This window comes from Podarcis erhardii (genome assembly GCF_964252035.2).
Source record: "Podarcis erhardii genome assembly, chromosome: 1".
Classification (NCBI taxonomy): domain Eukaryota; kingdom Metazoa; phylum Chordata; class Lepidosauria; order Squamata; family Lacertidae; genus Podarcis; species Podarcis erhardii.
In genome coordinates this window covers 6724065-6749269 of record NC_138497.1, presented here as the reverse complement: position 1 = coordinate 6749269, position 25205 = coordinate 6724065, and the positions used below count along the sequence as shown (strand labels likewise).

The 25205-nt window shown below is 43.1% G+C and overlaps 1 protein-coding gene across 1 annotated transcript in view; it reads right to left on the bottom strand.

Moving 5' to 3' along the window:
- Positions 1-296: 296 nt before the first annotated feature.
- The window catches only part of EXOC5 (exocyst complex component 5), a 31553-nt gene continuing 6644 nt past the window's right edge, over positions 297-25205 (bottom strand). The window contains exons 2-18 of the mRNA XM_081860863.1: positions 24029-24123; positions 22628-22775; positions 20997-21191; positions 15932-15996; positions 15322-15350; positions 15089-15198; positions 13832-13876; positions 13599-13739; positions 11895-11977; positions 9978-10187; positions 8530-8677; positions 6699-6807; positions 6133-6253; positions 4273-4359; positions 3698-3806; positions 1510-1725; positions 297-827 (exon numbers count right to left, since the gene is read on the bottom strand). Coding sequence (XP_081716989.1) covers positions 639-827; positions 1510-1725; positions 3698-3806; positions 4273-4359; positions 6133-6253; positions 6699-6807; positions 8530-8677; positions 9978-10187; positions 11895-11977; positions 13599-13739; positions 13832-13876; positions 15089-15198; positions 15322-15350; positions 15932-15996; positions 20997-21191; positions 22628-22775; positions 24029-24123 — 2100 coding nt within the window. The 3' untranslated portion in view covers positions 297-638. The remainder of the gene's footprint in view (positions 828-1509; positions 1726-3697; positions 3807-4272; positions 4360-6132; positions 6254-6698; positions 6808-8529; positions 8678-9977; positions 10188-11894; positions 11978-13598; positions 13740-13831; positions 13877-15088; positions 15199-15321; positions 15351-15931; positions 15997-20996; positions 21192-22627; positions 22776-24028; positions 24124-25205) is intronic.

The window sequence follows — 25205 nt, the reverse complement described above, 5'->3', positions numbered from 1 at the left end:
ACTTGTTCAGCTGAACAGAGATGCCAGCCGTAGAATGAGTGCTCTGCCTCAGGAACAGCATTTAACTCTGCAGGGGGAGACGATTCCTGATGCTTTCCCAAGTTTCCTCATGCAAAACTTTACATCTGTGGTGGGTGTCATTTTGAGTGAGCACGAAGTGGTTTTAAGGAACGCCCATCTACAAAACACCTCTGTTCCCTTCTCTCCACTGGGTAACCGTAAGGTATTAGGTTGCAGCGCGGGCAAAAGAATCCACTTTGGATGCTCTGAAACACAAGTCATTCTTTTTGAACCAGTGCTGAAAATGTATTTATTTGTTTTTATTTATTTAATTCATTCAGAAGACAGCAAGTCAGAAAGACTGGCCACGTGGCGTTCCGATGAACAGGCAATAGGAAGTGCTTTTGCAGAATCTAAATTTCTGGAGGCTGTTTATTTTACACGGAATAAGAAAGAGGACAAATGGAAAGGACCAGTTTAAGTTACTCCTGGACATTTTTCTACCAAGAGCTCTCTCTCTCTCTCTCTCTAGCCCCCTCCCCAATCTGGCCCCCATCCCGCCCTCAGAAAAAGCCGCCACTATGCTCTCTAGGAGGCCAAGTCCCAGCAAACACTTGGGTTTTGCTTCTTCTGCGCTCTCAGCTGAAGTGGCGGCCGAGGCGAGCGGATCTGTAGTCAAGGCGGAGCTGTACAAAGGAATGGAGGATGTTCTTGTCCAGAATAGCTAGCTGCTCTCCTGAGCAGACCTGCTTCAAGTTATCCGGAGCGACGACAAGGAGGTTGCAAAGGGAGTGGAGCGTGTCAAAAAGCTGCAGTACCAGTGCAATCTGTAGCAATGGGGGGGAAAGCAAAGCAAGATCAATTTAAATACCCAACGGTGCTTTTCAGATACACCACAGGCCTAGAGTTGATAGTGGTAACTCGGTTTTCAAACGCCTCCGTAGTCGAACGTTTAGGAACTCAGACTTCGAAAACCCGGAAGTAAATGCCTTGGTTTTTGAACGCATCTCAGAAGTCAAACAGGAAACACGGCTTCCGATTTGAGTTTTCCGTATTGAACAGGCATAGGCAAACTAAGCCCTCCAGATGTTTTGGGACTACAACTCCCATCATCCCTAGCTAACAGGCCCAGTAGTCAGGGAGGTGGGAGTTGTAGTCTCAAAACATCTGGAGGGCCAAGTCTGCCTATGCCTGGTATCAAGGCTTCCATTTTGAGGCTTCCGCTTTCAGTTTTTGAACGTTTCGGAACTTGAACGGACTTCCGGAACGGATTACATTCGAAAACCGAGGTACCACTGTATTAGCAAAACATTATTTGCATAATGCACCCAATGCAGAGATATTTTTCTCACCTTTGTTCATAAACGCAACAAACCTTTGAGGCTGACAGTTTGACTATTCCCATTTTACAGATAGGTAAATCCCATTTTAGCATTAGGCCACCCAGTCAAATACAAGGACAAGGTGCTGCATCTGAGATTGCATTGGGCATGCCTTTTGGCCACGTACCTTGAACTCTTTGGCACATTTCCGGTATTCAGCCACATCGCAGATTGCCAACATGCCACCCATGCAGCTGTAGGAATATTGTTGCAGGTGCTCATAGATGAGTCGGTGGAAGCGAACTCCAAACTCCGTCAGAACACCGTCCACGTTCTTGCCATCCATAGAATTCCTGATCTTTTCCACTTGCTTTCTGACATAGATGCAGACTTTGGCACAGGCCTGGAAAGTAAGCAGGAAAGTTAGGAGGAGAAAAAGAAAAGGTCTCTGTCAGGCTTGACAGCCACTCGGGGTGGAAATTGTGGGGCGTGTGTTGGGTTTCTGAACTGACGGACTGGGGAAAGGTGACATCTCACATATTGTGGTCATACAACATTTTTCAACTGAATAAAGAACAGACACTTCACTCTTTCGTAAACTTCTCAGCTGCCCTCTTGGAAGAAAATGAGTTAAATACTTTTAGATGGCATTCCTGGGATGTGAAACTCCCAGGAACTGCAGCAAAATACAGATTGCATTCTTGTGCCCACTTATCTGAGAGTAAACCCCATTTAATTCAATGGGATTCACTCATAATGAAAAATTTCTAGAATTGGCTTGTAATCCCTGTGTATCACTATATTACACTTGTTTAAAGTGAAAAAAATATTGGTGATGTGGCAGTTATTTGAAGTGACTAAAGTACAAGAATCATACTTGTGATTTAATCATTTTTTCCAGTCTGTCTGACAAGTAGTTCTGTGTAATCCAGAAGTTTGCGTGCAGAGAGAGATGCTGATGCAACAAAACGTTTCACTACATCTATTTCATACCTCTTATTTTAAAAAGCATTCAAATATCCCAGTGGAAGTATCTGAAAGTAAATTCCACTGATGTTACTCAAACGGTAATATTAAGTAAGCCGCAGTAGTGGTCTTGATGTGCACCCATCTCTTTCTCTCATGCACTCACACTTCAGATAAATAAACAGAACAACAGAACTGTAGAACTGGGAGGGACGCTAAGAGTCATGTAGTCCAACCCCCTGCAATGCAGGAATATCAACTGAAGCATCCCTGACAGACGGCCAGCCAACCTCTGCTTAGAAACCTCCAAGGAAGGAGAGTCCACCGCCTCCTGAGGGACACCGTTCCACTGTCAAACAGCTCTTACTATCAGAAAGTTTGTCTTGATGTCTAGTCAGAATCTCTCGTAACTTGAATCCATGTGCTACAATTATCCCAATATTTTGGCTGCTACCAAAGCCAGTCAAGGTTCTGGAGTTATACTGTCCTTATACAGTGGTACCTCGGGTTAAGTACTTAATTCGTTCCAGAGGTCCGTTCTTAACCTGAAAATGTTCTTAACCTGAAGCACCACTTTAGCTAATGGGGCCTCCTGCTGCTGCTGTGCCGCCGCTGCGCGATTTCTGTTCTCATCCTGAAGCAAAGTTCTTAACCCGAGGTAATATTTCTGAGTTAGCGGAGTCTGTAACATGAAGCGTATGTAACCTGAAGCGTATGTAACCCAAGGTGCCACTGTATTATGTAATGCCTTCAAATGTGGTCGCAAAAGGTGCACCGCTATTAAAATAAGTTCCCTGATAATTTAGGCATCATTCATTCTGAGCATTTTGCTCCATGTGCAACATTTGGATTTCTTCATACACTGTGGCTCTGTTGGTGGCAACCACAAAGATCTAGGAGCCTGAAGGGCACAGTGAGGAATGTATTTATTTTTACTCTGTGCTTTTTGAACGCGGCACACTTCAGCTGGTGTGCTGGGAGCTACTCTGCAGGGTGGGAGGGTGGGTTTGGCTGCTGGTGCGGTATAAATGCTAAATTGCAGTCGTCAATACAGCGTAGCTTAGTACATAAGAGGATACAGCCTTATTGAAGGGGGCTGGACTAAACTATCTGCAAGCCTCACCCCACTCTATGCTTCCACATTCTTATGATTTCTATACAGCACAACAGGACACCAATGACTCAAAACGCTGAGCATTTAGGAACCACTATTGTTCTCTCCCAGGCTGAAATCGCACAATGGAAATGCATCAGAATTCCTAGAAGAGTGAAGAAAACTTGACTATTAAGGGAGGTGCATGTGTGATAAAATGCATATGCTGAGCAGAGCCAGCAGGGAAGAACGCCAGCGGCAGTCCAATTACTTGCCGTGTCACTTGTCATTGACTAATCTATATATAGTTACTCACATTAGTGTACTGAATCAGAACATTGTTCTCATCTTCTGGTTTGAAATCGGTCTTCCTTTGTTCCGCCGCCAAGATGTGCTTCATCTGCCCAATCATGCAATTCAGCGTCCTTCAAAGTTAAAATACCAGGTGGCTGTTTTAAAGTTAGCATTTTGAGCCCCACAAAGCCCAAGCCAACACGATCCTCTTCTCAAAGCGACCGCTAACTTGCGGTGAAGTGTGCCATCGCAGGCCTACTCCCCTGGGCTTCCAGAAATGGTGGGCCGCTAAAGAGCAGCAGAGGCGATTTAAAACGTCACTCTTAAAATTAGAGATTGACATGCACATTATTTATATAACACCATCTTGATACTCTGCACTTCACAAAGCAGCAGCATGGCTGTCCCTTCCTCCAAGGGACTTGCAATCAGAACTAGGCACTGGGATGGAGGGATGGCTAGACACAGGCCCACAATTCCCCCTACCCCTAAATTTCCATTATTTGTCAGAATAATAAACTGTCCCAAACCACAAACAGTTGATGCAAAAGGGGAAACTGAGTGATGGTCCAGAAAGGTGATGGAGCCTTCACTTGCCTGTCAATGCCCATGTCCAGCTTCACCTCCATCTGTTCTGTGACGTCCTTTTTCTTCTGAAGACATTCGGAGAGCTTGGGGGAAGAGCTGTGATAAATGGAGGGAGGGGAAGTCGTTAGCTACCATTCTCTGCCACACACACATCCACTCCAAGCACCCTCGATCCCAGGGCACTTGAATCTGAAAGGGTTTCCCAGTTCGTCCACCCTGTCATTTTCGCCTCTCGTGAAAGAGGCCTCCTAGTCGCAGTTATGTGTGGAACAGGCTACGTGGGAGGGAGAACCTGGCCGTGCAACTGTTGGGAGTGCAGTGTGGAGGAAAGTATGGAAAAGTATTACATATGCAGAAGAATATCCAAAGAGCCCAGCTGGATCAGATAAAAGGGAGCCCAGCTCTTTCTTGCAGTGACCAACTATGGGAAGCCCAGCAAAAGACCTGAGGGCCACAGGCCTCTCCTATTGCTGTTCCCCAGTGACTGTCGTTCAGAGTTAGCCCACAGCCATCGTGTCTAATAACCACTGATGCCTTTTATCACTCATGTAATGCCATTATTTATATATATAAATTTTTATTAGTTTTTTTTAACATATCATTTTCAACAGTAATTAAACATACTTTTACATCTCATTCAAATTTTTGACTTCCATCAATCCTGTCTGAAATTTTTCCAATCTAATCTCTCAGTATGCATTTCTTATCTTCCTTATCACATTTCAAACTCATAACCAATATCTCTTTTCCTACTTTTTCTACTTTCTCCTTACAAAACTTCTTGTAGTCCTACTAGCGTAATTTGTTGATTACAGTGCGTCCCCCCCAAAGCTGCATGCTCGGTGGAAGAGGACGACCATCCCAGATAGAAGGAGTGTACCATTCTTCAGTCAAGGGTATATGATAGCTGCGCTCCCCCTTCTCCCTGTGCCCTCAATGGGAAAGATGGAGGGCATAAGGAGAAGGGGACAACAGAGGACGAGATGGTTGGACAGTGTTCTTGCAGCTACAAACATGAGTCTGACTCTGGTCCATGGGGTCACGAAGAGTCGGACACGACTAAACGACTAAACAACAACCATTCTTCGGTCAAGGGTATATGATAGCAGCACTCCCCTTCTAGAACCTCCAAACAAGCTCATGTAATGCCATTCTTGGGCTTCGGTAGCCAACAGAATACTGAAAATCTCAATTTGCAAGTTAACTACCATATTTTTTGCACCATAACACTCACTTTTTTCCTCCTAGAAAGTAAGGGGAGATGTCTGTGCGTGTTATGGAGGAAATGCCTACGGGTGGCATGCCTACGGATTTTCCTCCTCTAAAAGCTATGTGCGTGTTATGGTCGGGTGCGTGTTATAGAGCGAAAAATACGGTAACTTAATTTGGGGGAAATGCAAAGAAGGTTTTTAAACCTCCAGAGGATTACATGGAAATATGTGATCTCTCAGAAGTCAGTATGGGGGCTTCCAGTAGGTCAGGGTGCAAGAAATCCCATAGTGACTGCCTCCATGTCCTCCTTCAGAAGTCCCAGAACCCTCTATTTCTTTCCTTCAAATCCAGTTCCAATGCTTCCTACTTCAGCCTCTGCGATAAATCAGGCCTTGCATGTAAATGGGCATAACATGGCAACAGCCTGGAGATTATTAATGGATAATCTAGGATGCAGAAAGAGCAACCAAACTATTGACTCTTACTGCGTCTTTGCCCTGCTGGAGCTTGTGGACTGCTTATTCTGGAGCTTTCATGTGGCCCCCAGACAGGAGATGATTCTAGCATAACACTTTTTGCCCCTACAAAGGAACATTTACGAGTCAGAATGCAAACTCTACATGGCTTCTTGGCTTGAAGACACAACAGGCAACCTACCTAACCAATGGCATCAGATGATCATTGAACTGCTTGTCAAAGAGGTGAAAAATGGTATTAGCCTGGTTCACGACATCCAGGAAGTAAAGATTTGCAGTCTTGGCATCTGGAGAAGGAATTCCTAGAGGCAAGCAAATAATGAAACCAGTAAAAACCTTTGAATGGACTTTTGAAGCATCAGGAATCCTGAGAACCAGTTAGCAGAATCACCAGTGATAACAAGGACACTGACTTTAAGCTGTATGAAGGTTAAGTGTTTGATATTTTCATTTCTTTAAAAGCTGAAAATGGGACTACTCCAATCTATTTCATCAGAGTTGCTTCTAAATTATATACATATCAGCAATTTTAAGAATGCTGTTTACATTACATTTTGTTTCTATGTTTACGATGCTGTTTTGTTTGGAGCCTAAACCGCTGGGGCAAGTTACATCAGAATACTGCAGCCTCGAACTAAATGAATTTTTAAGTAGTTTCCAAAAATGTACTGTTTCAAAGAAGGGTCACATATTTTAGCTACGTTACAGTGCAATATTTAATGGGAATAACGGCAGTATTGCACTTACCAGCCAACCCAATTTCCAGAGCATAATCAATGTGCTCAATGCATAGGAACTCCACGAGCAAAGAGAAAATTCTGAAGGCGTTTTTCGGCAGATCTGAAGGGTCAGAAAGCTTTAAAAGTGGAAAGAGCTTGTTAGGACCTTTCTGGCACTGAGATGTGAAAAATTATATGCAAACTATTTTAAAACACAGACAACTTTGCATGGATTCATGCAAAGACCAACCAAAACCACGTAATTATGAAGAGTTGGAGCAACTTGCAAGTGACAAGTTTTGTTGGACATCCTAAGGACTAGCGCTGGGCGATATCTGGTTTTCAACATCCTGATATATCACCAGCTAAGCATCACTATGTGTGAAATAAGGGTGGAACTATGCAGAGGAACAGGCTGACTTCACGGTTTTTCCCGCATCGTGATTTTTGCTGGCGCCTGTTCTTGTGATTTGCTGCCCCCTGCAGGAGGCAAGGAGAGCCGAGCCAGCAGAGTAAAACAGGGGCTGCAGGAATCGAGAGAAGCACTGGCCGGCTCCATGTCTTTTCCCACACTGTGATTTTTGCATAGCGCACACACATATCATGATTTGTGATATACTGCCAGGTCAAAAATTATGGTATCACGATATGGACTTCAAACCGGTTTTGGACGATTTATCGCCCAACCTTACTAAGGACCCCTACCTTTATTTCCTGAAAAGGAAGTTCTAAAAATGAAGGGGTGGGGTACTGAGGGCCACTCCCTTCTAAGCAACATGCCAACTGTGGGTGGGGCAAGTACAAGGCAGAGCAATGAATGGAAAACGTTGCCCTTGTATAGTGCAATAGGTTTTTTGCACAGGTCTCTATCTGTTCCCCTTTCAGACAAGCAGGAGGCGTGATCAGAGTTCAAGGACACATTCCAGTCAGGTAAAAACGCTGAAGGAAGGTGTGAAGGAAGTCTGGGTGAGGGGAGAGTTCCCTGGGCCGGATAGAGAGGCCTGGGAGGCTGCATTTTGCCCTGGGCCCAGGGTTCCCCACTCCTGCGCATCCGCCTTCTGGGCCCCTCGCGGCTCCTTGCATCTTTCATGAAACAACCCTTCCTACTGCTCCTCTTGCCCTTCTCGCCCTCTCTCCAGACTCCAGTGCTATCGTCCTATTCCCCCCAACAACTTCTGAAAATGTTATTGGAAGCTGGGGGAAATGGAGGAGAGCAACCAAACACGGAAGTGAGTTTGGCAATCCGGACCTGAAGGCACATCTATTATACCAAGGGAAGGTGGGGCAGAAAAAACACTATCGTACTGCAAAAGGGAATCCAGAAGGGGGAACTACAGTCTTGCAGCTCCCGTCAATTTCACTCCAGTCCCAACAGCAAAACTTTATTAATGAATATACTTAAGAGATGCCTGAAAGTCAAGAGAAAGGGTGTTGTTGAATCTCTGCTGGAACAGCATTCTGAAACATGTCACCAGCAGCATTTAATAATAATAATAATAATAATAATAATAATAATAATAATAATAAATTTATTACATTTAAATACCACCCTATACCCACAGGTAAATGCCCAGCTACTAGTTGAAGCTCCTCCAGATTATCTCAGAGACTGAGCTGGGATATAGGAGCTCAGGAAGAAACACTTATTTCATGCATCTCTATGCCACTTTTCTACTGAAAAAAAGTTTTCAAAAACCGCATAAGAACTAAGATAATAAAAAAAAACTATTAGAAGATGTAAAAACAGCAAAATGGGAGCACACACTCAGAAAATGTTTGTGTCCACACAGCAACACTCACGGTGTATTCTGATAAACCTTTAGAGATAGCCTAAAATAATTCTATTAAAAAGTACATACCCTGTGGCACCTTTCAAAGGCTTGCTTAGTTTCTTGCAAAAGATTAACCACCACATCCTGGGACAGGAAAGTTTCGCCGTGGGTGTCAATACTGGGGCCCAATGGCAGGTTTGTCCGCTGCCGTATTCGCTCTTTGAATTCTTGAATGCTAGAAAGAGATGCACCAAGCAGGAACCATTTATCCCATTGACGTCTGGTTATGAAAACCGTTAACTTTTCAGCCACATGAAGAACAATGCTAGACATTTTAAATACAGAATGCAAATTCCTCACATTTTTGAAGAAAGAACAACAAATGCCACACCATCAATATGAAAAAATTGGAGACAGGCAACTCATGTGAAGAAAGTTAAAGCTGATACAGCAGAGGCAAGCCTGCCTGTGGGGTGCAGAACCATTTATTTTGTCCTGCTATCGTCTCTGGCACAAGACGTTTTGCAGTGTTTCAAAACCAGCAAAGCCTGTTGGACCAGGAATAATAATAGGGCAAAAGGTATGCCTTCTCCCTCGTGCTGCCTCCAACACTCTCTTAAAAGCTACTGCTTATGCCAAGTTAGCACAGCCAGGAAACAGAGAGGTGGTCTTGGTGGCTATTAGCTACAGCAAGGAAACAACCTTCTGCTGCAGTATCGCTATGGGCTGGACAAAATCCTTCAGGCATCCACAGTCAACGCATATGTTGTAAACCTATGGGGTATACATGGTATACAGCTGGCAATTTCTCCTGCCAACCTAGCAGTTCGAAAGCACACCTGTGCGAGTAGATAAATAGGTACCATTGCGGCAGGAATGTAAACTGTGTTGCTGTGTGCTCTGGTTTCTGTCACGGTGTTTATTTCACACAACAAACATCCCTGCAAAGTTTTTAGCTTGGTTTTGTGACTGCATCATTAAGACATGCAAGCAACCACTGCAGCAGATAGCAAACAAAATTATAAATGTGTGCACAAAAGGTAAAGGTAAAGGGACCCCTGACCATTAGGTCCAGTCGTGACCGACTCTGGGGTTGCGGCACTCATCTCGCTTTATTGGCTGAGGGAGCCGGCATACAGCTTCTGGGTCATGTGGCCAGCATGACTAAGCCGTTTCTGGTGAACCAGAGCAGTGCACGGAAACGCCATTTACCTTCCCGCCAGAGCAGTACCTATTTATCTACTTGCACTTTGACGTGCTTTCGAACTGCTAGGTGGGCAGGAGCAGGGACAGGAGCTCACCCCATCATGGGGATTTGAACCGCCGACCTTCTGATGGCAAGTCCTAGGCTCTGTGGTTTAACCCACTGCACCACCCGCATCCCTAAATGTGTGCATACCAGTATCTTAAACAAAAGACTTGTCCTTAATGTGAATTTGAGAATACAGAAAGAAAGAAAGAAAGAAAGAAAGAAAGAAAGAAAGAAAGAAAGAAAGAAAGAAGCACAGTAAACAAGACTGGAAGCCAAACCTTACCCTCCACTTCCAATGGATCTCTTTTGGTGGTTTTTCGACTCATAATAGCGCTGCAAAATCATGGAGCTCCTGCTTCTCAAATAACCAATTTCCACCTCGATGTAATTCTCCAAGTAGGAAATGAAGATGGATTTGATAAGCTTAGACAAGAAAGTCTGCTTATCAGTGCCCAAGTTAAACTCCATCAATTTGCTCGAAAGATTAGTAGTCCTTTATGTTAAAGGAAGGGAGAGAGGGGAGGGAGCAAGAAGGAAAGAAGGAATGCATTAGCAGGAGGTAACATTCAGGTATAAAGCATTTGCAGTGTTCACTAAGGAACTGGAGTGAGGGGCCTGGGCACAGCAAATGCTACAGCACTGCCAAGGCTAAGCAAGTGTGGACCTGGTCTACAGATTCAGGTAGGTAGCCGTGTTGGTCTGACGCAGTCAAAATAAATAAATAAAAATTTCTAATAGCACCTTAGAGACCAACTAAGTTTGTTCTGGGTATAAGCTTTTGTGTGCATGCACACTTCTTTGGATACACTGAAGCAGAAGTCACCAGACCCATATATATATATAGTGGGAGGGTGGGGTGGGGTTTTTCTCAGGAGGGTAGTAGGAGATGGGTGATTGACTCAATGGGTATAGTAAACCTACTGACGACTGTTAACGACTGCAATTAGTCCTAAAGGAAAAAGCAAGGGATCGTATGCAGACGACCAAAAATAGTATTAGCATATATAATGAGACAAGTCGTTAACAGTCGTCAACAGGTTTACCATACCCATTGAGTCAATCACCCATCTCCTACTACTCTTCTGAAAAAAAACCTACCCCACCCTCCTACTATATACAGTGGTACCTTGGGTTACAAACACTTCGGGTTACAAACTCCGCTAACCCAGAAGTAGTACCTCGGGTTACAAACTTTGCCTCAGGATGAGAACGGAAATCGCGCGCCAGTGGCACGGCAGCAACAGGAAGCCCCATTAGCAAAAGCGCGTCTCAGGTTAAGAACGGTTTCGGGTTATGAACAGACCTCCGGAACGAATTAAGTTCTTAACCTTAGGTACTACTGTATAAGGGTCTGGTGACTTCTGTTCCAGTGTATCTGAAGAAGTGTGCATGCACATGAAAGCTTATACCCAGTACAAACTTAGTTGGTCTCTAAGGTGCTACTGGACATTTTTTTTTTACTTTTTAAATTCATTTTATTACAGTTCAGTTTGAGAATGTCAACCCCAACCCTTCCCGGGTGATTTTCACTTTACTGGAAGAGGGATAGCTTACTTAGTCTACTAACTTGGCTCCCCATACCCTGTTATCATAGAATCATAGAAATGTAGAGCTGGAAGAAACTCAAGGGTCATCTAGCCCAACCTCCTGCAATGCAGGAACTAGCGCTACTCTCCCTGATTATTTAGCGTGAAGGCATCCACCTTCACACACACCTCTTATCCCAGCCACCCTCCTGCCACTCCTCCTTCACCACCAATCAAAGCTCCTGCTGTCCTGAGTACAAACAGTACTGAATGTACTTGGGTCAAATATTCACCTGGGGCCACCAGTAACAGTCACTGTTCTTTGACACATTTCCTGTGATGCCAGAAAGCCCTGGCTATTGGCACTTTCTGAACACCACAGAAGCAGAGGTGTCTAGCCTGCCCCCCAGCCCTGGATTTCTCCTTTCGTATTACAGCAAATTTAGGCATGGGTGCACATGTAGGAAGGCACAGAGGTCAGCAGGCACACATTATGAGCACATATTATTTTTTAAAAAGAAGAAACAGCCCACAGTTCTGGGAGGAAATAGCATCTATGGACAGAATAGCCACAAAGTGCTGGAGAAGGACAAAAATTGGGGAGTGGCAGGGAGGGGGACACCAGCAGACCTTGCCCGTGCCCAGTTTTAAAATTTGTGATGTACAGCACCAACCTTGTATACAGTTCATAGAGGCTCTGAAGATACTGCTCTGCGTCAGACTTCTTGTGCTCTTCCAACTGATCTTTTATATAACTCTGTGAAATGAAGACCAGCATTGCTAGTTCTCAAACACATTCATATATAATAATCCAGTTTTGAAAAACTTCCCATCCAAGTCAATGGTTAATGATGATGATGATGATGATAATAATTATTATTATTATTATTATTTATTTATATCCTGCCCATCTGACTGGGTTTCCCCAGCCACTTTGGGCAGCTTCCAGCAAAATATTAAAATACAATGGAAGTTCTCAGAAAAGCAAAGTTTCCAGCATAATCAACCGCAACATCACACTGCCTCCATTTACCCCTCTGTCATTTCAAAACAACCATCACTGCCATTTCTTGCCTTTTCACCGTAACCTAACTACCACTATTCTGCCTCTTTTCCTACATGTTGGAGAGAGTGGGAGTGGAGATGTGGCTATCCCGATCCCCTTTCTATCATTTCCACTAATGTGCTGTATGAACTTCCCCTTGAACCACCCACCTCCCCATTATAGAAGGGGTGCCAAAGTACTTGGATGAGGTATTAAGCATAGATATACACACTGCCAGCACAGGCACCGGGGGCCCTGCCTACTCACAAATTGTTCCTCCATCCCTTCACCACACTCAGGGATGCAGTCAGGTGGAAAATCCCTGGTCCCAGAGGGGAAACAACAGAGTTCATAAAGAGTGAAGGATGGGCAACAGGCAAGGGACAGAAGGAGCCGCTCTGTGGAATATGATGCTCACTTGGCGGTTGCTTGAGGTGCCAACCCATTCTCAGCAGCAAAACGTCCTACAATCCTTTCCTTGCTCATGCCCATAAAGATTCTGTGCGGTGGCTATTACTATTTTCAGTGTACATAGGGGAATGCAAGGCTATGTTTTTGTGACTTGCCCATTAAGGCCCATAACACCAAACATATAACACCGGTCCTGAGAGACCTACATTGGCTCCCAGTGCATTTCCGAGCACAATTCATAGTGTTGGTGCTGACCTTGAAAGCACTAAATAACCTCAGCTCAGTATACCTGAAGGAGTGTTTCCACCCCCATCGTTCAGCCCGGACACAGAGGTCCAGCTCCAAGGGCCTTCTGGCGGTGCCCTCACTGTGAGAAGCCAAATTACAGAGAACCAGGCAGAGGGCCTTCTCAGCTGTGGCGCCTGCCCTGTGGAACGCCCTCCCATCGGATGCCAGGGAAATAAGCAACTATCTTACTTTTAAAAGACATCTGAAGGCAGCCCTGTTTAGGGAATTTTTTAATGTTTAATGCTGTATTGTGTTTTTAATATCCAACTGGGAGCCACCTAGAGTGGCTGAGGAAACCCAGTCAGATGGGCCGGGTATAAATAATAAATTATTACTATATATTATTATAATGATTAGAACCAAGCTGTGGAGTTCAAAGCCTTGTACCACAAAAAGATTCTCCCACACGACTTCTATAGCATTGGGGGAGCAAGCACAGCAGATAGCCATAACTGGACAGCATATATCAAACAACACATTCTTGCACCAAAAAACTTCAAGGTTTGTAATAATTAAGGTTGCTACAGATAACCATTCTGAAAAGGAATATACTACACAAAGAACACAATGAAACAACAGTAACTTGTTTGTATTTGAAGAATACTTATAATGTGCTTTTAAAAGTTCAAGTCACCTGAAGCCTGATTTCGAAGATGTTCTGGATAAGTTTGGCCATCACAGTCTCAGGGCTGCTAAATATATCGCCAACCTGCTTGTTCACGTTCTGGCAGAGGACAGTAGTATCTTCAAATATATCGTTCCTCAAGTAGGCACCCTGAATAAATTAGGAGAGAGCTGCCACCATTAAAATATCCACAGTTGTAAAACAATGTTATTTAGATAGATCCTTCGTAAGCAGAACCTTACCTCTTGGCACTGTTTTATATACACATCGACACAGTGGGAATAGCCCTATTGAAAACAAAACAAAAAAGGAATTGAAATTTAGGCACATTGCGACTACTGTTAATGACTGTTTCACATCCTGTTTTGACAAGGGCACTGGGGGAGGAATTCTCTGCCTCCCAGCTCTCTTTCTTTGCTTGGCCCCTGGGGAGCTCCACCTTGCCAGAAACATACTACCGGGAGTACAAAATAACCAGGAGAACAGATGGGTCTGCTGGATGGACCATTGGTTTCTCCCCAAAAAGTGGCACTTCACTGCACATGCTAATGGCTATTTAATCTGTCGAACTCAACAGCCTCTCAGGCACATTATTTGCTTAACAAAATTGGAAGCAGCAGACCTGGCACTACCCATTCAGAGTGGGGCCTTTAATACAAAACATTTGAGGCTCCAAACTTGCCTTGAGACAGGCAAGAGAGGAATTCGCACACGCCTTGAGATATATGTGCCCATTCTGCTTCCAACCAGGTATAGTCATGGCCACCCACTGGAGCTCATACAGGTGATCGTACAAAGCACTTCCAAAACATACACAGTTTGGAGCCCCGGAAAGTTTCTAGAGGAAAAGAAGCCTGCAGTTGTGGTCATTGACAATTCCTTTCTATAGGTCCCAGTGGTCTGAACTTGCACACATAAGTTTGACTCAAATAACGGAGTTCTCTGCCAACTGTAGAAATCACAACAAAGCAGCAGAGGCTCTTAGAAACAGCCGCTGCACATTTGTGTGTATGTAAAGAAACAAGGAAGGAGTGTAGTTTTCATGGAGAGGCTGCTGGAAGAGAAGCTAAGAAAATAAAATGGCCCGTGCTTTCAAAGGGAGAGAAGGAAGGGAGAGCCTTGTGACGTGCCTTGCAATGGACATTCCCTGCTACCCATAAACTTCAGTGCAACTGCCATCCATGCAGGCAAACAGTACAAAAGTCAAACATACAGGGGGCATAACAAACTGCTTTTTCCAATGGCACAATGTTCTATGTGCTGGGAATCGCTTTGCTGTAGCCACATCATCTGGATGGATTAAGTAATGGCTGCAATCTGGAAGGCCCTGTTTTGAGCCTAATCATTCGGATACTTATTCTTCAAAACCCTGGCTGACGGGCTGAGGCTGCAGCACTATGCATGCTAGTTAGAGGTAAGTCTTCCCGAGTTCAATGGGGCTTACTCCCAGGTAAGTGTGCACAGGATTCAAACCTTAGAAAGAGACTCTCGCCTCTTACCTTAAAGTGAAGCAGGACTGCAGCTACTTCTCTCATCCTGCAGATTTGCCCCCTTCTTTGTGCACTGGTAAACTCCTGGATCAGTTGGCACTCCAAATCGTGATACTTACCTGCATGCAAGGGGAAAGGAGGTGGGGGTATAAAACAACATTCCACAAGTTAGTGAAAAGGGAGCAATGAGGACATTTTCAAGTCAATTTAAGAAATTCAGGACAGCAAAGAGCGGAACTTACTTGCTATTTTGGATTTTACTTCTGAAAACCTATTGACAAAATAACATTAAAATTAAAGGCTTGCACTTCAAGCTTCTAGCAAAGAGCTAGCTTCACACATCACATTTTTACATTTATTTATGATTTCTACACCACCTCCCCAAGTTTCAAGGTGGTACGCAGCAGTATGTTAAAATATTATCAGAGAATCTCATATACAATATATTAAAATACATATCAAAACATCAACATACAAGAAGAAAATGCAATGGAAAAATTAGGGCAGAGTTACAGTTGGAATTATTTTTAGGTGCAGCCCTCAAAATATTTTGGCAGGAAACCAATATAACACTATGGCAATTGTCCTGTCAGCACAAGCTTTTCAGCTGGCCAGAAAGAATTATCCCCCCCTCCTCCCCCCATGAGGGCAGAAATCCTTATGTGGGCTTCTGCTAGCAGAACTAGTTAGTTGTATTCTAATTATTTTTTTTCACTTGAAATGTACTGTTTTGATTTCAGCTCATGACTACTCCCCTACCCAACTTGTCCCCCCTTTAAAATGCTAGCAAGAGTCAGTTGAAATCCATCAGAAATCACAAAGACCATTTTACAGCTGTCAGTCATACTTCACCTGTCAAAAGGTAACTCCTGTGCTATCAGGTGCAGTTTCTGGATAATATCAGCTGCCTCTTCAATCTATTGGGAGAAGACGTACAATTTACCACAAGAGATAAACCATGCAAGCAGATCACTTGCTCCCTCAAACCGAAATCATTTCCTAATGCCCTTCTTAATGCACAGAAGTGATAAACATCACTTATTTCTGAAAATTCCCACAATCGATCCAATGAGTAGCCTGGAACTCCCCTCCCCCCCTTCGCTCCCCCACTCCAATATTCTGAATCCTCTTCCTAAAATGACTTGCTAAGAGTTTATTTCAAGCTTTAGTTTCTTGCCTTTAATCATGAAACTTGCAATCATCTCCTTTATGGAAATGGACCAAACTAATACTTTCTGGGACATTCCCCTAGTTCTTAAATCTGTTGCTCCTTTTGGCACAGCTGCTGCCAGGACAGGATAAAGTAGAGTATAATGGTTCTCTGATAAGTGGGGTATAATGGTTCTCTAATAAGTCAGGAGGTAAATTTTTCTGTATGCATTGCAGAGACCTTGGGTCATGCTATCCTTTCCTCTGTATGCCTTCTCCCATTCTAAAGTGAGAGTGGTGCATGCTCTAGTTATCTCCCGCTTGGACTACGGCAATGTGCTCTACGTGGGGCTACCTTTGAAGGTGACCCAGAAACTGCAATTAATCCAGAATGTGACAGCTAGACTGGTGACTGGGAGTGGCCACCAAGACCACATAACACTGGTCCTGAGAGATCTGCATTGGCTCCCAGTACGTTTCCGAGCACAATTCAAAGTGTTGGTGCTGACCTTTAAAGCCCAAAACGGCCTCGGTCCTGTCTACACCCTCATCGTTCAGCCTGGACACTGAGATCCAGCGCCGAGGGCCTTCTGGCAGTTCCCTCCCTGTGAGAAGCCAAGTTACAGGGAACCAGGCAGAGGGTCTTCTCGGTAGCGGCACCCGCCCTGTGGAATGCCCTCCCATCAGATGTCGGGGAAATAAGCAGCTATCCTATTTTTAAAAGACATCTGAAGGCAGCCCTGTTTAGGGAAGTTTTTAATATTTAATGCTGCATTGTTTTTAACACTCGATTGGGAGCTGCCCAGAGTGGCTGGGGAAACTCAGCCAGATGGGGAGGGTCTAAACAATAAATTATTATTATTATTGCTATACAAAATTGAGTGATATGGACAATGGTCTCACTCGGTAGAAGGTGACTTCCTATGTTCCTCACTGGCTGACCATGGGCCAATCACCTCCCCCTGTCTAACCTACCACACAGGTTTGTCGTGAAGATAAAATATGGGAGGAGGAAGAACACTGTAAGCCACCCTGGGCTCCATGGAAGAAGAACGTGATTCAAATGTCCAAATGATTAATCTTTGATAAGGAGAAGTTCTCAAAATAAGAGTAACCCCAGAGCTCCAATTTTTAAAAGCAAAGAGCTAACCCTGGGCCTGTATGAAGGAAACATTCAACTAAGGCTGAACCAAAAACTCCAGTACTAGAAACATACTATGTATATAAAACAGTTAATGCAAAATTCTAGTCTGTGTGGCGCAGAGCAAGATGGCCTTGCCTGACAAGGTGAAGCCCATGATTCATCTCTTCATGATTGCTTGTCATGACAGGCAAGGGTAGCTGAGCAGGTTTTATCACTCAGGCTAGTAAACTTCAGTGAGATTTCTAAAGCTGCGCTAAAAATAGGCAAAAATTACGGTTCTGAAAACTGCTTAGTAGGCAATCAAAGCCCTTTGAAGTATAAAGTGGCCCTGCAAACACAGAGACGATTGGAGATTTGGTTGTGGACAAAAACCCAAAGGGCATCCTGTGGGAAGTGATGAAAACGTATTGCCAAGATCTCAGAAGGGCTTGATCTCGCAAGGCTGGGAAACAAGCTGGGAAGATGAGGCAGGAGAGCCATTCTCCCTTGTCTGTGCTTTGGAATTTTGCCGCCAATCCAGGCTGCACTTTGCCAGGTCTAGGAGCGAAAGCATCTTGAATCAGGCAGAGGTGCATTAAGATAATCGTTTGAAGCACATAAAACTCTCTCACACACCCATTCAAACATATGAGTAGAGGGGAAGAGATCAGTGCAGTTCTATCGAGCTCTGAGGATGTTGTGGGAGCAGTACAAACAGATCACGTTGTAGGTGCATTGTAAGCAAAAGAAATTAGTAAATTATATAGCTACGGATGGAAAGGGATTTCTGGATTATATAATCAAAGAGCACCTGCTAGCATAGGCCACCTCCTAGGGTGGTCTTCCCCAGCCTGAGCACTCCAGATGCACTGGCTGATGGGACTTGAAGGCAGTATTATAATCTATTACAAGAGTGGAAACCTGTGACTCTCCAGATGTTGCTGCACTACAACTCCAATCATCCCTGACCACTGGAGCCAATGTAGTCCAGCAACATCTAGAAGGCACCAGGTTCCCCAACCCTGATCCACCAGGAAGAAGGCCCTCCACTATGGAATACTCTCTCTCAAGGACCTTACCAGTCTTCTATCAGTTTCTTATAGATTACATGTAGAACTTGTAACCCCCAGGGTTGTTAACTAGCTGTTTTTCCACTTTTGCAAACCTACACTTATTCGCACCTCCTCAAAGGCAGATTTAGGGGAGTGTAACCAGTTTGATCACACTGGGCATGGAGCCTTCGGGATGCTGCAGGGGGCACCATAACTATAATGTAGAATGGAAGGCAAGAGGCACCGAATTTGGCATCACACAGGGCACTATTGAAATTTGAGACCCCAAGGTCCACCACTGACCTCCCTCTTATGCACGCATCAGGCTGTTCTAGCTGCTAAAGGACCAGCAAACAGAGAAGCAAGTTTGTTTTATTTTTACACACACACACACACACACGTATATATACATAATGTAAAGGCAGGGGGTTACTGCATTTACTAATGGGGAAAAGGCTTTTGACTGCATGGAATGGGAGCATGACTTTCATGGATTAAAAGCTCCTAGCACTGGAACATTTATCAACTGGTTTATCAACTGCCCTCTTCCACATATGTACAGTCATAAATGCTAATTTAACAGTGACAACTTAATTTACTTGTGGGACTAGACAAGGCGGCCCCTTGTCCTCACTTCTGTTGAAATTCGGAGCTCCTTGCTGTTATGATAAGAAACCATTCTAAAGATCAAAGGTTTAGAAATCAACAGGAAAGAATTTAAAGTGCGCACATATGCTGACAGCGTTGCTGTTATTTCCTACTCAACCAGAACAGTCATTAAAAGATAACACCAATCAAGTTTAAAAATGAACAACAGAAGGTCCGAGGTATCATGCTTACATTTAACTAAAAGAGGAAGATAGTAACATACTGGAAATAACTCATTTCAGGTTTTAGAAAGAGCAAAAACCTGTTGTTTTTTAATTGGAACAACTATGGAAGCTTGAAAATAAAAATAAAATCAGATTTAGATAACTCAACTATGCTGAAACTTGTTTTTGATGGGAGGATAACAAGAACTATGATGAACATTAATTTTTGGAATGGTGCAGAAAAGAAGAAAACACTGTGCTCAAAATATCAGAGTATACTGTTAGCAGGATGCTATTCCCAACCTTGTTATGATTAAGAGCTAATTAAAAGCCCCTTAGAACTTAGGAAAAATACATTTCTAGTTTCTGTATAGAGCATTTGGGATAAGTTTAGGTAACAGCTATCTCCAAATCTGTTCACTGACACTCAATCTACATTTCAATGAATTTGGGAGTAGTGGATGCTTTAAAAAGTGAGAATGTTTTGGAATAAATAAGTACATGAAACCAAATGGAAATGTATGAACTGCATGAGAACATACAATCAGATTAAGGAAGCAGTAGGAGAAAATAAGCCACCTTTGTTTGAATTATTTCATATCAGAAACTTCTTAATTGAAAATATAAGATGCTGAAAGACCTTGCATAACATAAAAGAAGGATATAAAAAAGACACTCAAGTACTGTTACGGATATATAAACTGTTAATACAAAAGGACAATAAAAATTAATCTATGTATTAAAATGAGAGGGAAAGTTGGTGATAATGCTGGAGGAAAAGACTTGGGAAATATACATGGAAGAGAGTAACTCTGTATGTTTGGCCCTTAAAGAAAATTGCTACAAAAGGTTAGATCAATGGTATTTGATGTTTGTACCAAGAAACTGGCATTTTGACCAAACTGCGGGAGGCAGTGGAAGACAGAAGTGCCTGGAGTGCTCTGGTCTATGGGGTCACGAAGAGTCGGACATGACTAAACGACTAAACAACAACAACACCACCAAGAAACTGGCATAAGAGTGGTTTGCAAACCAGGGTATCAAACTAGGATCTGATTGAATGTCATGGAAAACTGTGGTTTGACAAAACCTCAGTTATCTGTCCCTAAGCCAGGGATGCGAGGGGAGGAGTAAGTGCTCAGGCACAAAGCTCACTCTTGATCGAGCAAAAAATAGTTTATCAAACAAGATGGCAACACTTAAACTAGGCCACAGTAAAGCTTTCAGAAGCAACATCCTGGTGCAAAACAGGGAAGTCAGATTTGCAGAAAAAGACACACACATACTTATCTGCAAAATTTATTTTAACACACCTCAGTTTTATTTGTATGTCCCCAGGAAGAGGAGGAGTACATTAACCATTCTGTAGAGCCAAAAGACCCATCCTGATAATACTTCTAGCTACAAAGAGGGATTACCCAAGAGACATATAACAGGGAAATGTTCATTCACAAGTGAGAAGAATTAGGGCAAGAGTTTCAGAAGAAGGAGAGGAAGAAGAAGAAAACACAAGAGATTTCCAAGGTATTCTAAAAAGTTACTCTCTCAGCATTCTTCCAAGTCGCTTATGATTTTTGCAAAATGAAAAAGTGACAGCATTGCCACATTGAGAACGGCTGAATCTGCAGGCAAATGAAGTTAATCTGTACTCCAGAACAATGGCGCTTGGACAAGTCTCTCGCTGGGGAGTCAGAGCGTGGAAAAGTTGCAGCAAGGGGTTGTAATTAGGGCAACTCAGCTTATGGCGTGCAACTTCTTTCAATTCTGCTGACGGGCCTTACCTTTTCAGGGTTGGTGAAAACGTCAGACTTCAGCTCCCCATCTAGAAACTCATTAAAGTATTTCATCAGTTTGTGAGCCTCCACTAGCCGTTGCCGTGGCGTGTTTACCCCCTCCAGCAGGTCGCCAAGGTGACAGACTTTAGTTGCCACGTAGCTGACATGCTCATCTAGCTCCTGGAAGTGTTGGAAGGCAACCTGGGAGAAGAGAGCAGACAAAGTAATAGCGGTTGTGTTTACTGTAATTAAGGAAAGTCAAGCTATTCAATAACATTCTAAAGAGCAAAAGCACAGAAGCCAACAAAGGGAAAGGTTCAGTACTCGTCCCCTCTCCAGTAAAACAGAGAAGCATCCACATAAATCAAGTTGATGAAAGTGCATCAAGTTGCATTAACTGAGCTAATTCCATTGGTACCCAGTGCGGATCTTAAGATTCAATATGGTTAGTGACTGTCTGTCTGCCTAGTTGCTCACACAGATTGGTTCCAACCATTTGGTGAAGTATCCGGAATAATTCATATTATTCCACTTAAGATTAAATTTGTGTTATATAGAAGCATTTGCAGATTGCTGCATAACCAGCAGGAATAGGTAATGATTGCAGATATAGAGGCTAATGAACTCAAAGCAACTGGAGAAAAGTCGCTTGTATATAAGTACACTTGATAGATATTAAGGTAAGCTGAGTTGCCATCCGCTCACCTTCCATTCCTCCCCAATGGTGGCTGACGAGAGGCAAGAGATTGATCCCACTATCATTGTAACTACCTATCCAGAACAGTGAAGATGCCCTCTTTTGCCTAGTTGCCAATTTTTGTTATTGAAGAATGTCAAAAATAACTGTTTTAGTTAATTTCCATTTGTAACACTGATCTTTAAAGCATATTATATCTATGTGTTTACTAATGTTTTATAACGTGAAATATCCTTGTATATCTATAACTAATTTTTATGCTCAATGTTTATTCTGATGCTAAAGAGGTTAATAGTGTTTTGTAGAATATGGATATTTTCTAGAATTTTTTGTATTTGCTTTTTTAATTTTAAGATGTCTCCAACTGCATTGTAAGCCGCTTAAGAGATTTTATTAAATATAAATGCTAAATAAATTGTCCAAATAAATAAAACGATATGTCTTGAACGCACACCTTCCCTTACAATAAATAACAGATACCACCCCTTCAAATTTTGTTTGCAGTTAGGTGTGTGGGAAGGCAGTGGCAATTGCAGAGAGACTGTTAGTGTGTGCCTGTACCACTCCTAGGTTGGACATTCAAAGGACAAAAATTACATCAAAACCTGATGTATAAGCTTAAGACACAATCTAGCACAAGTTCTCCTATGCAAAATAAACTGAAACGACGAGAGAGTACAGTGGTACCTCAGGTTAAGTATTTAATTCGTTCCGGAGGTCCCTTCTTAACCTGAAACTGTTCTTAACCTGAAGCACCACTTTAGCTAATGGGGCCTCCTGTGGTGGCTGCGCCGCCGGAGCACAATTTCTGTTCTCATCCGGAACCCAAGGTACTATTTCCGGGTTAGTGGAGTCTGTAACCTGAAGCGTATGTAACCTGAAGCGTATGTAACCCAAGGTACCACTGTACTGCAAGAATGTGGATTGAGCCCTGACTTGCCTGGTTGCTTTTCTGCAACTCTTGAACCTTCTTGGCAAATTCCTTGGCTTCTCTCTGGACTTGCTGCTCTAACTTCTCCACTCTTCTCTGGATTCTTTCATCTAGCAGCTTGAGTTCATTGATATGATTCACAAATTCTTCTTGTAATCTGAAAGGGTTTTTTTAATAAAGGGTTTGAGAAAGCAAATTGCAGTATCGTGATGACATTGTGTGATTGGTGTTACCAAATAGTTCTGAAGGCACTGGTGAAGGTACATCAGTACTAAGACTAAAATGCTTAAAAAACACACACACCACACAACCTAACTTCTACAGCATTTCATTTTATTATAAGCATTTCTGTCCTACCCTTCCCCTGTATCCCAAAAACTTCAGTCCCTAGTCTAATTGAAGTCTTCTTGCAGGATCCTAATTTGTCCAAAGTGATACTTTCACAGCACACTTCTGGCCGTGAATGAGTTTAGATAAGGACAACCATTTAAGTTTACCCCATTAAAAAAACAAATCTAGGCTTCACATAGCGGGTCATCCCCACACCATATAGTCTAGCAAGTACATAGACCAGGAACAACCTTGGGACACCCAAAGACCTTTCATGCAAACATGTGGGTGCACAGTTGTATAAAACAGGAATCCCAAACTGGTCAAAAGACACACAGAGTCCCACGTCCCAGTTAAAGGATTTCAAAAGGATTTAGAAAGGCCTCTGGACCTAGTGAAGAACTAGGTTCAAGGTCCAAAGCCATTAAAGCCTGTCAGCCTTTATGTCCAGCTATGCACCTGAATAAGCTACCCTGCCAACCTTAAAAACAGCAAAAACAAACTCTAGAGGAATTGGGAAAATAAGACAGCCATGAGAAAATCGATCTGCTTATTAAAATGGATTAAAAGAATGTTGTGAAATGGCACTTAACCTTATCAAAATACCCCTATTCACTCCATTGCACCAACACCTAGCAATTATGTCATATTGAATTCTATACTAAACTAGCAACTTGCAAGAATTGGTCAAGTATAGCAGTTTAGGGATTAATCCTCCAAGTTCCTTAACCATGCTCTTAATGTTACTTGTAGAAGCCAAAATGGCCATGTCAATAAGCCACGTAAGACCCATTCCTTCTCCAATATGGGCTTTCAGAAGAAAACTTCTCCTTTTCTCCCGTTTCCTTCTTTCTTTCTATGTTATACTTTCTCAACCCCCTTTCTACCCTCAACACGCTATTATGAAAACCACCTAAGGAGCTTGCACGGGGGATGTGGAGGAGGGGGTGTCATCGCGATCCAGCGGCTTTCACAGCTGGTGTTTATTGGGTACTTATATGATACGCACAATGCTTGCTCTTTGTTAAGGGATGGTTAAAAGTGTTCATTGTGCAGCTGGATTATGCGGCTGGATTTTACCTTTTGGGATCAAAAGCTTCCACGCTACTTCGGGAACCTCCGCCAGGAGTCCTCCACGCCAGGCGTTCAATGTACTCATCTGCCACAAAGGGCTCCTAACCACACAAGAAAAGAATCACTTTTTTACAGCAAGCCACAGCAGGAAGCGCAAGATACATATTGTTTACACCTCGCCGAGTGAAAGCGGCTAAAAGCTTTTTCTGCAGTGAATGCTTTACAAACCATAGATAATAGGGCCAGTGGCACTTTACACATTTGTGAACGTAATCTAAAAATTAGGCATTTTGAATATAGTGAACATCTCGTTCAGCGCTTGCAGAACTGGCCCGCTATAAGCAGCGGCTCCCAGCCTTTTACACTCCAGGACCTGTCATTCACTTCAAAGCCCAATCAGGATCTAGGCCCAATGCATTCAAGAGTGTGCTCACTCAGTGGTGACGCTAGCGATTTGCACACAGGGACCTTCCAATCCATCAGCTCAGAGAGAGGCTGGATTAGACAAGGAAAGTCGCAAGCTGTTCCCTTAAGTTTGTCAGCCTCCGCTATCAACTTGCCACACTCTAATCGTGTGCCTTTCTGCCATGCAGCTCCTTATGGGTGGAGAGGCCGTATCTCAGTTGTAGGGGAACACGCTCTGAATGCAAAAAGGGCCAGGCTCACTGCCACCATTTCCATTTTCAAAGATTTAAGGAAGCAGGAAGCCTCTTTCCTTGCCTGTTCCTTCACTGCTGTGAATCTCACCTGCCACCCCACATTATTCATTTCTCTGTCCCAAACCCTGAGCACATTCCTATCTTCATGTGGATTGTAGACTTCATAGGAAGACTGTATCCCTTCTGTATGGCACCAGGAACACACTCTGTTTACTTTTAGAGGGTTTTTACATTTACAACAATAATAATAATAATAATAATAATAATAATAATAATAATAATAATAATAGGTTTCTAATCCACCCTTCACCACAAGGTCCAAGGGCAGGTTACAGCAATTCAAAAGTCAGTATTAAAAACAGCTTAAAATAAATTACAGAACAGTCCTACACAGAGTTGTAGAAGCTCATCAAGAATAGATCTTATGGGTTTTTTAAAAAATTAATTGCAATATATTTTTTCAAAAAAGGAATAAAATGAAAAAAGCAAAGAAAATGTAATCTTATGTCTTTGAGCTAATTTAA